Genomic DNA, 14,523 nt, shown 5'->3' on the forward strand with positions numbered 1-14,523 from the left:
GCTCCTAGCATGTTACTGTGCTGACTACTGTAGGCAATTGTAACACAATGGCAAGTACTTGGGTACCTAAACATATTAAAACGTAGAAAAGGTACACTAAAAATATAGTAGTATAATCTCATGGGACCACCATCTATATGCCATCCACCGTTGACAGAAATGTCACTATGCAGTACACATCTGTATAGTTCGCTTTTGTCATTCAACATTGTCTTTCTGCGACTTATCCATATCGATGCATGTTTAGCTACAGGAAAATAATTTTACTGTTCCATAGTCATGCACTATATAACCAACTGTGTGACAAATTGTCCACCTACTCTCCTGCCTGTGAACGTGTGCATGATCATGTGAATGGTTTACAGTTTTATGGCCCTACTAACAATGCTGCTGTGAACACTCATGCAGATGCATGAGTGTTTAGAAAATGCAAGCCTCTTTGGGGAATAAACCAAGACAACGTTGGCCAAGTAGGTCTATCAGGACAATCACATGCTTTTTCTTTTAATATGGTAAGTGGTAAGTTAATATATTTTCTAATGTTAAACCAACCCAGCAGTTCAAGTTCAAAGTAGGACATTAAACACAAGCGTTTAACTCCACAACCTCCTCAAACCCCCATAATATGGCAATAAAGAGGATTTTTTAAAATTATAAACCCTGAAGGACAAAAACAAACAGAAATAAGACATAGCAACAAGGATTAGTGGACTTAGCCAACCCAAAAAAGTGGAATACTAGGCCACTTGGAGTAGGCCTAGTAAACCTAGATTTAGAACACAAAACCTTGAAAAGATTTAGGAATTAGTAACACCAACACCCCACCCCCTGGAAAAGAAGTATTTGGAGTATGAGGAAATTCAGTGCCCTCAACTTGAAAGAGCTTTAGAAAGTATGTTTTAGTTATCAAGAGTAAAGATTCTGATGCGTTGCTTCCTGGGTTTATCTTTTGACTTTGCCATCTACTAGCTGTTTGCCTTCCGTCAAGTTCTATATATCTCTTGGTACCTCAAGAAGTTGGTGCTAGGTAAAAACTAATAGCATCAACTTCACAGGGTTGTCATGAGGATTAAATTAGCTAATATGTTGAAAGTGCTTTGAATGATTCCTACCACAGGGTAAACACACACAAGTTTGGGTGTCTTTGTTGTAAGACTGGCAGCAGCTTCAGGGGACTACTAATCTTCAGGGACATCCAGTGTTCATTTAAACCTTGACATGGTGGGAATGTTCAGAGAAGATGCTAAGAATACTGGGGGATTCTTTATAAAAGAGCAGGAGTTCCAAAGGGCACAGTGGAAAGGTTTGTAAATGAAAGAAGAAAGGGGAATAGAGTCAGGAATAAAATTACAGAGCCACACAAGGGTAACATATCCACATGTGATACCCAGCAGAGCTTACACTTGAGTAGAATATTCGTAATGCAGTGCTGGATCAGACGGACGGGCCACTCAGCCCAATGCTGGCCGAGTCCAAAGCACCGAGAAGTTATCTTAATGGGATATGGCTGTCCTTTAGGATAATTCCTTTATTCTGGTCAGTTCTTCCCTCTCCCGTTCCTTTAGGCAGCCATTCTTATACCCCAGCTTTTCGTGCTAAGCAGATTACTATCTTTCGGAAGTGAGAACCAGATGTAAGAGCATCAGATGGAAATTTCCTATTTTGCTTCCTCTGCAGAAGCCCATCCACTGGGCATCACCCTCACTTCCTTAGTCCCTGTGGACAACCCCTCCTCCCCTAAAGCTAAGCATTCCATCTGTGTCCTTGACCCATTTGTTCATTAGGGTGCACCTGTCATTAATCTCTTCCCTGTATCTTCAACATCTGTTCATCCAGCTCTATTCCCAGAATCTATAAAAATATGGTTGGTTTTTCTTCCTAAAAAATATGAATCCAACCACCCCTTGACCTTGTATCTTCTCCCTTGTCCTTCCTGGCTCATTCAATCTTTTTGAAAGGAGTCACTTACCTTGACTTCACTGTATCCCATTTATTTCTCAACCCCCAGCCTTCCCCCAACCCTTAAAACAAAACCAGCTGTGATACTGCCTTCAGTGCTGGGTTTCTCTGCCCTATCCCCACCCAGTGCAGAAACGGCCCTTTTAAAATTTAGTGCCAATGACTTTCTAATTACCAAATCCAGTGGATATTTTCCTGTTCTTACTTCATGAGTCCTGTTATGATACTCTCATTTGCTTCTGCTGAATAAGACTTGAGAGGATGGCCTGAGGCACAAGTAAGTGGTTAGGAGTGCCTCATTTAACATAAAGATGACGTTCTACAATAGGGGTCCATTCTTCTGATTTAGCACATTGAACTTATGTTTCATCAATCGGGGGAACTTGCTATTTAAAGGAACCCTAGAGAGAACCCTTCTGCAAGCAGAATTTCCTCCTGTCATAAGCGTTATCATTTCCAAATGTATGTAGCTTCAGAAATTTCTTCCTATTTCAAGATTCCTTATGGGACACACCTACTCTCAGCTTCACCTCTATTACTATCTGGGTTGTTTACACATAGGAATCTGGGTTGCTGGTGAGATCACGTCCATCTATAGTCTGTAAATCACATCATGTAAATGAAAAGAGCTCAACACAATTCCAAGCACAAAGCAGATGTCTAACAAATGCCAAGTATTTTTATTAATTTGTAAGCACTGAGAACAAAAAGCAAAAAGGGGAGCGGACTTCCAGGTAGAACATCTATATGACGTTTAGGCCAAAATGTCTTAAAAAATCAATGGGGGAAGCAGGCACAGTGGCTCATGTCTATAACCCTAGCACTTTGGGAGGTTAAGCTGGAAGGACTGTTTGAGGCTAGAAGCTCCAGACCAGCTTGGGCAACATAGCAAGACCCCATCTCTACAAAAAATAAAAAATTAGCTGGGCATGGTGGTGCACACCTGAAGTCCCAGCTACTATGGAGGCTGAGGTGGGAGGACTGCTTGAGCCCAGGAGTTGGAGGCTGCAGTAAGCTATGGTCATGCCACTGCACTCCAGCCTGGGTGACAGAGCGAGATCCTGTCTCAAAAAAACAAGTCATTTGGGATCTACTTCTTCATACTCACTAGAATTTTTAAAGTAAAATAGCAAATGTTGGCAAATACGTGGAGACATTGGGCCCTCATACATTTCCAGTGGGGATATAAAATTATAAGCCACTGTGGAAAACAGTTTGAACAATTCCTCAAAAAATTAAACACAGAATTACTATATGCTCCAGCAATTCCATTTCTTGTTGTATAGCCAAGGCAACTGAAAATAAGTGCTCAAACAAAATCTTATACAACCACCAGTGTTGATAGCAGCATTCTTCATTATAGCCGGGCTGGGAAAAGGAGGGAATTGAGAGTGGTTCCTTAATGGGTACAAAGTTTCTTTTGGGGGTAATGAAAATGTTCTGGATTAAACAGTGGTGATGGTCATACAACACTGAATGGTGGTGATGGTCGTACAACATTGTGAATGTACTAAAAGTCACTGAATTGGACACTCCAAAATGGTTAAAATGGTGATATGTAATATGGATTTTACTTCCATTTTTTAAGAAAAGGAGATGTGATGGTGGAAGCAGAGATGATGATAGATATGCTGCTGGCTTTGAAGATAAAGAGGCCATGAGCCAAGGAATGCAGATGGCCCCAAGAGCTAGAAAAGGTAGGCAAACAAATTCTCCCCTAGAGCCTTCTGGTGGAATGCAGCCCTAGCGTATATCTTGATATTAGCTCACTAAAACTGATTTTGGACTTTTGACCTCCAGAGCTGTAAGAGAATAAATTTCTGTTGTTTAAGGCACTTAAAAAAAAAAACACCTGGGTGTAGGGGTGAGGGAGTGGACAGCGATGAAACAAGATTGGCCATGAACTGATAAATGTTGAAACTGAGTGATGGAGTTTCAAGGGGACTCATCGTACCGAATCTCTTCAATATGGTTAATATTTTCCACAATGAAAACATTTTTAAAAATTGAATACACACATATATATGTTGGATCCTGCAAAAAAAATCCTATTTGCAAAGTATTACAATCATCCATTAAATATTTCAGGGTTTAATCTTGAAATACTGATATTAGTACTTAGTACTTTAGTAAAGCACTTTCATCTATATTCCATATTAGTTTATAAAGCGGTTTTATAATCTGAAAAAATAGCATATTTCTTGTAGACTGTCAATGGAATGCTGCTATTTCTGGGTAGGAAATCTAGACAAATCTTTCAGTTGCTGAATCCTGAAATGTCCAACTTCCTCATCAGCAGTTGACTTGCTTCTTCTAAGCAACTCAACAAATATTTAGTGCACATTAAATATTTACATGCCAGAGGCCTATTTCTCCTACCCTTATCAAACTAATAGAAAATATTGCTTCTAAGCAAAAATTACTACCAAATAAATAAAGGAGCATAGAGATTAAAAGCTTGTCACCAAGCACAGAGATTAAAAACAATAATCACCAAGCCCAGTTTAATGCAAAGCATTAGGAAGTTGAACCAATGTTTCAATACTTATTAACTTATCCATTGAGTTAGCTAAATGCAGGTATATTTTTAACAGTACAAAAAAGAAGAAACCACTAGAAAATGGAGTTATTATTTCATATTAAAAAAACAATTGTTGCATTACAAATTTATTCTCATTAATTCCTATGAGTTTACTACTACTCAAAAGAAAACTTGGACATAATACAAATGTATCCTTCCAGAAAGCTTTCTTCCTTAAAACTGAGGTAAACATTAAATTTCCAAGTGAAAATTAAACACTCAAGTGTTTACTAAATGTATCTGCTTCATCTTCCAAATCTAATACATGCACCCATCTAATCATGAAATTGCTCTGCTGTGTAACTAGTGCTCCAGGAAATGAAGAAGTGTCAAACCCACTGAACAAATACAGAAGCAGAAAATAGAATGGTGGTTGCCAGGGGGTACGGAGAGCGGGAAATGGGGAGTTGTTCAATGGATATAAAGCTAGTGTCATATAACATAAATAAGTTCCAGATATCTGCTGTACAAAGTGGTACCTACAGTTAACAATACAGTCATCCTCCCTTATCTAGGGGGATACATTCCAAGACCCCCAGCAGATGCCTGAAGCCATGGATGGTACTGAACCCTGTATATACTATGTTTTTCCTATATATACATACCTATAATAAAATTTAGCGACAAGGTATCACTGTGTTGCCCAGGCTGGTCTTAAACTCTTGGGCCCAAGTGAACTTCCCACCTGTATATACATACCTATATATGTATATGTTTTTTCCTATACATATCTATAGTAAAATTTAGTTTCCAAATCAGGCACAGTAAGAGATTCACAATAATAAAACAGAACAATTATAATAATATTCTGTAATAAGTGTTATGGGGATATGGCCTTTCTCTTTCTCTCTCAAAACATCTTATGGTACTGTACTCACTCTTCTTGTGATCTCCAGCCTGATGACCAAGAGGGCTAAGGGACTCACAGGTGGGCCGTGTCTACAGCGTGGATACACTGGACAAACATAATTTATGTCCTAGGCGGGACTGCATGAGATTTCATCACACTATTCAGAACAGCAAACAACGTAAAACTTACGAACTGTTTATTTTTGGAATTTTCCATGTCATATTTTTGTTCTAAAGGTAACTGAAACCATGGAAAGCAAAACCACAAATAAGGGGGAACGACTGTATGGTGTTGCATGCTGTAAAATGTGATAAGAGGATAGATCTTATGTTACATGTTCATGTTACACGCTATGTACATCTTATGTTACAGATTCTTACAAAAACAAAACAAAACAAAACAGCAAAGGGACACAAGAAAACTTGTGAAGGTGATGGATCTGTTTATTACCTTGATTGTGGTGATGGTATCAGGGGTATATACAAGCCTATAGAATTGTATGCATTAAATACGTGCAAGGCTATTCTGTATATCAATTATATCTCAAAAAAGCTTTAAAAAAAACAGAGGAAAAAAGTCATAATGAATGCTTTCTGGCAGCTCCAACTATTACATAATGAAGAAAAACACAGTGAACTGCTGTTATGAGATGACAAACATATATACCCAGCATACTTCTGGTTCCAAGATGGCATTTTAAGAACATATGGTTACTCTTGGCCAGGCCCGGTGGCTCACGCCTGTAATCCCAGAACTTTAGAAGGCAAAGGCAGGAGGATCCCTTGAGGCCAGGAGTTTGAGACCAGCCTGGGCAACATAGCAAGACTCTGTCTCTACCAAAAAAAGAATTAGCCAGGCATGATGGCATAGGGTGCCTGTAGTCCCAGCTATTCTAGAGGCTAAGGTGGGAAGATCACTTGATCCCAAGAGTTCAAGACCAGCCTGGGCAACACAGTGACACCTTGTCTCTACAAAAAAATTTTAAAAATCAGCCAGGCATGGTGGCACGTACCTGCAGAGGTTGAGGTGGGAGAATCGCTTGATCGTGGGAGGTCGAGGCTGCAGTAAGCTGTGATCATACCACTGCACTCCAGCCTGGATGACAAAACAATATCCTGCCTCTTAAAATTTTATATATATAATGGGGCCGGGCGCAGTGGCTCAAGCCTGTAATCCCAGCACTCTGGGAAGCTGAGGCAGGGGGAACATGAGGTCAGGAGATGGAGACCATCCTGGCTAACATGGTGAAACCCTGTCTCTACTAAAAATACAAAATATTAGCCAGGCCTGGTGGCGGGCGCCTGTAGTCCCGGCTACTAGGGAGGCTGAGGCAGGAGAATGGCGTGAACCCAGGAGGCGGAGCTTGCAGTGAGCCGAGATCGTGCCACTGCACTCCAGCCTGGGCGACAGAGCGAGACTCTGCCTCAAAAAAAAAAAATTTTATATATATATATATATATATACACACACACACATATATATACAAATATATAGACAAAATTTTAAAAAAGAATTATGAAAATTTAAGGATGAAAAGGCACCCCAATTTTTAAATGGGCAATGGATCTTAATTGATATTTCTCCAAGGAAGATATGCAAATGCCCAAAAGCACATGAAAAGATGCTCAACATCATTAGGGAAATACAAATTAAAATCACAATGAGCTAGCACTGCACATCCAGTAGGATGGCTACAATCCAAAAGACAGACAGTAACAGCATTGATGGAGATGTGCAGAAACTCCCATACATCACATGTGGAAATGTAAGTTGATGTCATCGCTTTTGAAAACAGTCTGGCAGTTCCTCAAAAGGCCAATTATAGAGTTATGTATGATTCAACAATTACACTCCTAAGAATACACCCCCCCAAAAATGGGAACATGTCCACAGAAAAACTTGTACACGAATGTTCACAGCAGCATTACTCGTAATAGCCAAAAGGGGAAACAACCAAAACGTCCATCAAGGGTGAATAGACAAAATGTGGTATTATCGATAAACTGGAATATTATATGGCAATAAAAAGGAATTAAATATTAATATATGCTACATGGATGAACCTTGAAAATATGCTAAGTGAAAAAACCCAGTAACGAAAAAATCACGTTGTGTATCATTTCACTTACATGAAATGTCCAGAATAGGCAAATATGTAGAAAGTACATGAGTGGTTGCCAGGGGCTGGGGGATATACAGTGTTTATAAGTGAGAGCTAAGGGATGTGAGGTTTCTTTTTGGGGTGATAAAAAGATTCGAAAATGGATAATGCTGATGGTTGTCCAATTTTATGAATATACTAAAAGCCTTTGAACTGTACATTTTAAATGTGTGAATTATATATGTTATATAAATTAAGTCTCAACAACTCCTTTTTTAAAAAGGGAAATGAACATTTCTGCATGTTTACTGGGTCTCCAACTGATAATAAGTTCCCTAAGGCAGGGGTCCTTTGTCTTCCTTATAATCTTCTCATCCCACCCTCTCTTCCTCCCGAAGATGATGCTTAAATAACAGACAGACACCTCCTAGCAAAGCTACTATAAAATTTTTTGTAGCAGATGAGGGGGTTGGTTTCTGGTTTGACTTTCATACTTAAATCAGAGAGGCTTTCCTATATTAAATCTCTCTCCACTCCAGATATGTGAGTACCAAGAATTTATGAAGAAAAATTAAGTTTCTGCTTGTTTCTAAAGTAGCTTCCTACCAACTGCTTCTATCCAGACCATCGGAAACCACACTTAAAGATATTCTGGATCCACCTTGGGCATTCTGGAAACTCTTCCATTCTCTTCTAGTGTCTATGGAAGAGTAGAGTAGACACTATATTTCACCAGCAGGTGTCACTGTCTTACCTTTGAGCTTCCAGTAACAACCTCACAGGCACCAGCTGCCAGGAGGGCAGCTCCCTGATGCATGGTGTGGGCTATAAATAAACACTGACTTTCTTCCAAAGAGTACAGTACAGAAAGGCAGGGAGAAAGAGTAATTAATTGTACAGTGAAGAAAGCTGACCAGCACTACCTCAAGTCAGGTGATGGAGGTTCACATCAATGGTGAGGCACACTGTTGACAGCACGTGCCCTGGATAGGTGATGAGGGTGGCAGCTCACCTCTGTGGTTTCCTCCCCAAACACATTACCCCGATCGGGAAAGCCATCAGACAAATGTCAACTGAGGGACAAGTCTACAAAATTCCTGACTAGTACTCCTCAAAACAGTCATGGTTATCCAAAAAAGGGAAAGCCTGATAAACCATTACAACCAAGAAAAGCCTAAGGAGACACGACTGCTAAATAAAATGTGGGATCCTGGGTAGGATCCTGGAACAGAAAAATGGAACTTGGGCCGGGCGTGGTGGCTCATGCCTGTAATCCCAGCACTTTGGGAGGCCGAGGTGGGAGGATCACCTGAGGTCAGGAGTTTGAGACCAGCCTGGCCAACATGGTGAAATCTCATCTCTACTAAAAATACAAAAATTAGCTGGGTGTGATGGTGTGCACCTGTAATCCCAGCTACTCAGGAGGCTGAGGCAGGAGAATCGCTTGAACCCTGAAGGTGGAGGCTGCAGTGAGCCGAGATCACGCCACTGCACTCCAGCCTGGGTGACAGAGCTAAACTTCATCTCAAAAAAGAAAAAAGAAAAGAAAGAAAGAAAAATAAAAAGGAACTTGGAATAAAAGACTTTTAGTTAATAATGGTGTTTATTTTATAATGACTGGTTCATTGTGACAAATGTGCCACACTAATATAAAATGTTAATACCGGATGTGAGGCTTGAGAATTCTCTCTACTACCTTCACAATAATTCTGTAAATCTGATAATGTTCTAAAATGCAGTTTATTTTTAAAAAATTATTCACTAGCTGCCTATTTTGCCACCTTACGATTCTATTTTAAGGAATATTCCCAACTGTTTAAAAACTACTGTTTCCTCTTCAGGCATGTTTTTAAGTGGTTAGAAGACAGAAAAAGCAAAACTTCAGGCTCGGAGAACAGAATGGTATGTGGGGAAAAAGGAGATACCCTGAGAAAGAACTGAGTCCCAGGTGAGAGCCATCATTCCTATCACAGTACTAGCAACGTGGCTCTTTTCACCCTGAAAACCGAGAAAACTGCCAGTGCATTCACAACATACACAGCCTCTTCTAACCATGTGGGGAAAAAGGCTGGGAGATGCAGTGGTAACAGAAAGTTGGTAGTGCTAGAAGTTATCATTCAACAAAGGTTTTTGCTGAAAGATAAATCAGCCGCTCTGAGGAGTTTTATGACTCAAACTGCTCTAAAGCCCCCAAGGCCCAAAGAAACATCTGGTGTCCAAACTGTTATTATTTCTACTTTTAACAAAAGTAGTCAGAAAAGTACTCAATATAAATGTTGAGGCCAGGCGTGGTGGCTCACACCTGTAATCCCAGCACTTTAGGAGGCCGAGATCGGTGGATCACCTGAGATCAGAAGTTCGAGACCAGCCTGGCCAACACGGCAAAACCCCGTCTCTACTAAAAATACAAAAACTAGCTGAGCGTGGTGGCATGTGCCTGTAATCCCAGCTACCCAGGAGGCTGGGGCAGGTGATCCACTTGAACCTGGGAGGCGGAGGTTGCAGTGAGCTGAGATCATGCCACTGCGCACCTGCCTGGGCAAGAGAGTGCGACTCTGTCTCAAAAAAAAAAAAAAAAATTTAAATTTCTTTTGCTCTGGTTCTGTTTTTTAAAAACTGTGCGGATGGAAGCACTGGAGTAGATAAATGTCACGTTGCTTCAATAAATAGTGTTAGGTGGTTTCCTTGTTTTTTACATGAAAAACTGTGGCAATGGATTCTGTGATAGATTTCTACCGCTGTGGCTAAAGAAAGCCTAGCCAGCCGCAAAACTGGCTATTTTTTTTTCATTTCATTATTATTATACTTTAAGTTTTAGAGTACATGTGCACAACGTGCAGGTTACATATGTATACATGTGCCATGTTGGTGCGCTGCACCCATTAACTCATTTAGCATTAGGTATATCTCCTAACGCTATCCCTCCCCCCTCCCCCCACCCCACAACAGTCCCCTGTGTGTGATGTTCCCCTTCCTGTGTCCACATGTTCTCATTGTTCAATTCCCACCTATGAGTGAGAACATGCAGTGTTTGGTTTTTTGTCCTTGTGATAGTTTGCTGAGAATGATGGTTTCCAGTTTCATCCATGTCCCTACAAAGGACATGAACTCATCATTTTTTATGGCTGCATAGTATTCAATGGTGTATATGTGCCACATTTTCTTAATCCAGTCTATCGTTTTTGGACATTTAGGTTGGTTCCAAGTCTTTGCTATTGTGAATAGTGCCGCTATAAACATACGTGTGCATATGTCTTTATAGCAGCATGATTTATAATCCTTTAGGTATACACCCAGTGAAAAACTGGCTTTCTATATAGCAAATCAGAAACTAAAACCTAATAGGTGAAATATTATATACAGTGTCCATTAGCATGTTTTACATACGTTTGCTGGGTGAGTCTGTATAACTTAAGGGATGAGAGTTGAGTGAACCCCTTCAGGAAAGACAACACAGGACAAGTGAGAACAAGTTGTAGTGACTTACTACCTACGGGAATGAGATGAGTGGGCTGGGATTCTTCCAGTTTGCTCCTCAACCAGTCAAAATCCTGGTATCTTCGACGAACAGAATATTCTGGCAGGTCAAACTCCACCCGAGTACTCTGCAAAGAAGAGAATGGAAAAAAAATAAACATAAGGGAATAGCATATCTTGGCTGAAGGGAAGGAAAAAAGCTCTCTTAGAATAACCAAACTAGGCAAGATCACATTTTCCTTCCACCAAACACACCAGCCAAATGGCAGAGTTTACCAACACAGAATAGACCAGTCTAGGACACTGAGCCCAGTTAAAAATTCAAGGAGCTGGAATAAAAATGCCAGTTTTCCGAGATTGCGCCACTGCCCTCCAGCCTGGGTGACAGAGCGAGACTCCGTCTCAAAAAAAAAAAAAAAAGCCACTTTTTTTTTCCCTACCCTCAGGAAATAGAATTCAACTAACCCCCAGAATTGTTTAGAAACATTTGATTCATTTCCTCCAAGCTTAACTCTAACAATTTCTTTTAGCAGAAAAAATCCACTTAGGATATTGCTACTAAATCCAAATCTGTGAAAAGAAATTGTCTCCACCTTCTGCTAAATATGCTGACAAGTTTTGCCAGAGGAAATAAAAAGAAAAGATAATAGATCACTGCTCATTTCAGGGGCAGATTAGATGAAAATAGAAAAGGTTTTGCTTAATCTGCCACATTCTTCCAGAACCACAACCCTGGAACTGTTATATTTTAGATGGATAAGAAAAAATCTAGAAATAATACAAAAATGCCATTGCATTGCAGAAAAATATTAATAATCTCACCCCTTTTTCTCAATTTTTAAAGTTTTCTGAAATGTGATTGCAGCACTTTAATAACGAAAATCAATGTTAAATAAAATTAAGTTGATTTATACCAAAACAAGATTTTTACTCATTTACTGGCACAAATTAAACCGTGTCTCACATAAGCCATTTTTCCCTATGAGGATACACACTATATGACTGTCATGGTTCTCAGAAATTAAAGTACAAGATAAAAATGGGTCAAGCTACATCTCATAAATTTACTCTTTCAAGCCAAAAGTCTGTTTTAATTCACAGCACCAAGAAAATCTTTAAGCACATGAACGAGAGTCATTCATCAAAGAAAAAGCTGTGAACAGCTCTAGCATCAAAAATTATGATTTCATCCTCCCCAAAACCTGTGTTCACAGTCTTAGCAAAATGGTGAAGTTCAAGGACTCGTTCTTGGACTGACCCCCAACTAACTGCACTGTTTCCCCTCTTCAAGTCCCACATACCAGCATATAACTATGAAACCGACCTTCCCCTGTGTTTGCAAGGGTGAAGATGTGGGGAAAATTCACTCAATGTAGGTATTTGTGACTTATCAGACGATTTTCCCAAAGGAACTAGCATTGTAGGATTGGAGAGAGAAAAAAAAGACAACACTTAAATCCAGAGAGCAAGTCATTGTTGACAAATTTTCAAGCACAGCATGACAGAAATATTGGGAACAAGTGGCCTGATACTCCCATCCTCACACTGCCCACACAGGAGGAGTGGGAAGGACTCTGTGCCTATGCAGTTCTTGCATCCCTACCAGATCCCTAACATGTCACTAAGCCTCTTTGAGCCCTAGGTTCAACAGTAAGAAGAGAGTTAGGGCAGGGCGTGGTGGCTCATGCCTGTAATCCCAGCCCTTTAAGAGGCCAAAAAGGAAGGATCAGCTTGAGCCCTAGAGTTTGAGACCAGCCTGGGCAACATAGCGAGACCCCATCTCTGCAAAAAAAAGTTTTAAATTAGCCAGGTGTGGTAAGTGCATACTTGCAGTCCCTACTACTCAGAGGCTGAGGCAGGAGGCTCATCTGAGCCCAGGAGGTTGAGACAACTGCAGTGAGCTGACTGTGCCACTGCACTTCAGCCTGGGCGACAGAGTGAGATCTTGTCTCAAAAAAACAAAAACAGAGTTGGAAGGGAAGTTCAAGACCTCCCATCTCCCCACAACAGGCTCCATGTGAGAACTTGCCAATGATTATGGGCTAACGAAAGGGATATTTTGAAAGGTGACAAATTAAAGCAACTCGTTTTCATTGTAAACCAAACTGATGCAAGGCTCTACTTTTTGCCTTAAATGTTACACGATTATTGGCTGGGCGCAGTGGCTCACGCCTGTAATCTCAGCACTTTGGGAGGCCGAGGCGGGCTGATCATTTGGGGTCAGGAGTTCAAGATCAGCCTGGCCAACATGGTGAAACCCCGTCTTTATTAAAAATACAAAAATTAGCCAGTTGTGGTGGCGGGTGCCTGTAATCCCAGCTACTCAGGAGGCTGAGGCACAAGAATTGCTTGAACCCCAGAGGTGGAGGTTGCAGTAAGTCAAGACTGCGCCATTGCACTCCAGCCTGGGCAATAGAGCAAGAGACTCTGTCTCAAAAAAAAAAAAAAAAAAAAGTTACACGATTAACTGATCATTTCTCTTATGTTTTTCAGATCCATTTCATAAATTACAGTTTATTTAATATTTCTACTCTAACTTTGAAATCATTTTTGGTAACTACAAAAGACAGCACAATAGAACACACGTTTTATTTTTGCCACAACCAATTTCACTTTTGGGAAACAGGCTTTTTTTTTTCCTTCTATTTATTCAGGTTATACACTTATTTTAAAACTTCAAGAAAAATAAATAGAACATAAAAGATCAGCCATAATCCCTCTAAATAGAGAAAGACACAATTAACATGGTTTATATGTTTCCATATTTTTCTATGCATATTCATTCATTTACTCATTGTCTGTATCTCTTTTAGCACATCTTGGACATCTTTCTACAGCAGTAAGTTCAGATGTACATAGTCATTTTTAACATATACATAGTATTCCACTGAATGGTTACACGATGATTAAACCAAATCCCCATTTGTTTCCAATTTTTCCATCAATAAACAATGCTTTTGTAAACATCATTGAGCACCTGATAATTCCCTTAAAATAAATTCCTAAAGATAGAATTGCTGGACAAAAGTGTACATATATTTTTTAATTGACAAACTGCTTTCAGAAATATAGCAATTTATATTCTTACCACATATTCGCAGGAACTAGTTATCTTTGGTGGGCTGATAAATGAAAAATAATACATCATCTTTGTTTACAGTTGTTTCTTTAATTACTATTGGGATTGAACATCCTTTCAAATGTTTATTGGCCAAAAGAAGAAAAGTATTTTTCTTCTTTTATCAGGGGTCTTTTTAAAAATTATAAGTCCAGCCAGGTGCAGTGGCTCATGCCTGTAATCTTAGCACTTTGGGAGGCCGAGGCAGGCAGATAGCTTGAGTCCAGGAGTTTGAGACCAGCCTGAGCAACATAGCAAAACCCTATCTCTACAAAAAATCCAAACATTAGCCGGGCATGGTGGCATGCACCTGTAGTCCCTGCTACTCAGGACGCTGAGGTGGGAGGATCGCTTGAGCCTGGGAGGCAGAGGTTACAGCTAGCCAAGACTGCACCACTGCACTCCAGTGTGAGCCACAGAGTAAGACCTCAACTCAA

General features: G+C 40.1%; 1 protein-coding gene across 4 annotated transcripts in view; it reads right to left on the reverse strand.

The window, feature by feature from the left end:
- The window catches only part of SNX30 (sorting nexin family member 30), a 125,485-nt gene that overhangs the window by 52,607 nt on the left and 58,355 nt on the right, over window positions 1-14,523 (reverse strand). For all 4 annotated transcript variants that reach the window (XM_063636121.1, XM_055271488.2, XM_063636120.1 and 1 more), the window contains exon 3: window positions 10,986-11,096. In XM_063636121.1, the coding sequence (XP_063492191.1) occupies window positions 10,986-11,096 (111 nt within the window). The remainder of the gene's footprint in view (window positions 1-10,985; window positions 11,097-14,523) is intronic.

This window comes from Symphalangus syndactylus, chromosome 3 (assembly GCF_028878055.3).
Source record: "Symphalangus syndactylus isolate Jambi chromosome 3, NHGRI_mSymSyn1-v2.1_pri, whole genome shotgun sequence".
In the NCBI taxonomy this organism is placed as follows: Eukaryota; Metazoa; Chordata; class Mammalia; order Primates; family Hylobatidae; genus Symphalangus; species Symphalangus syndactylus.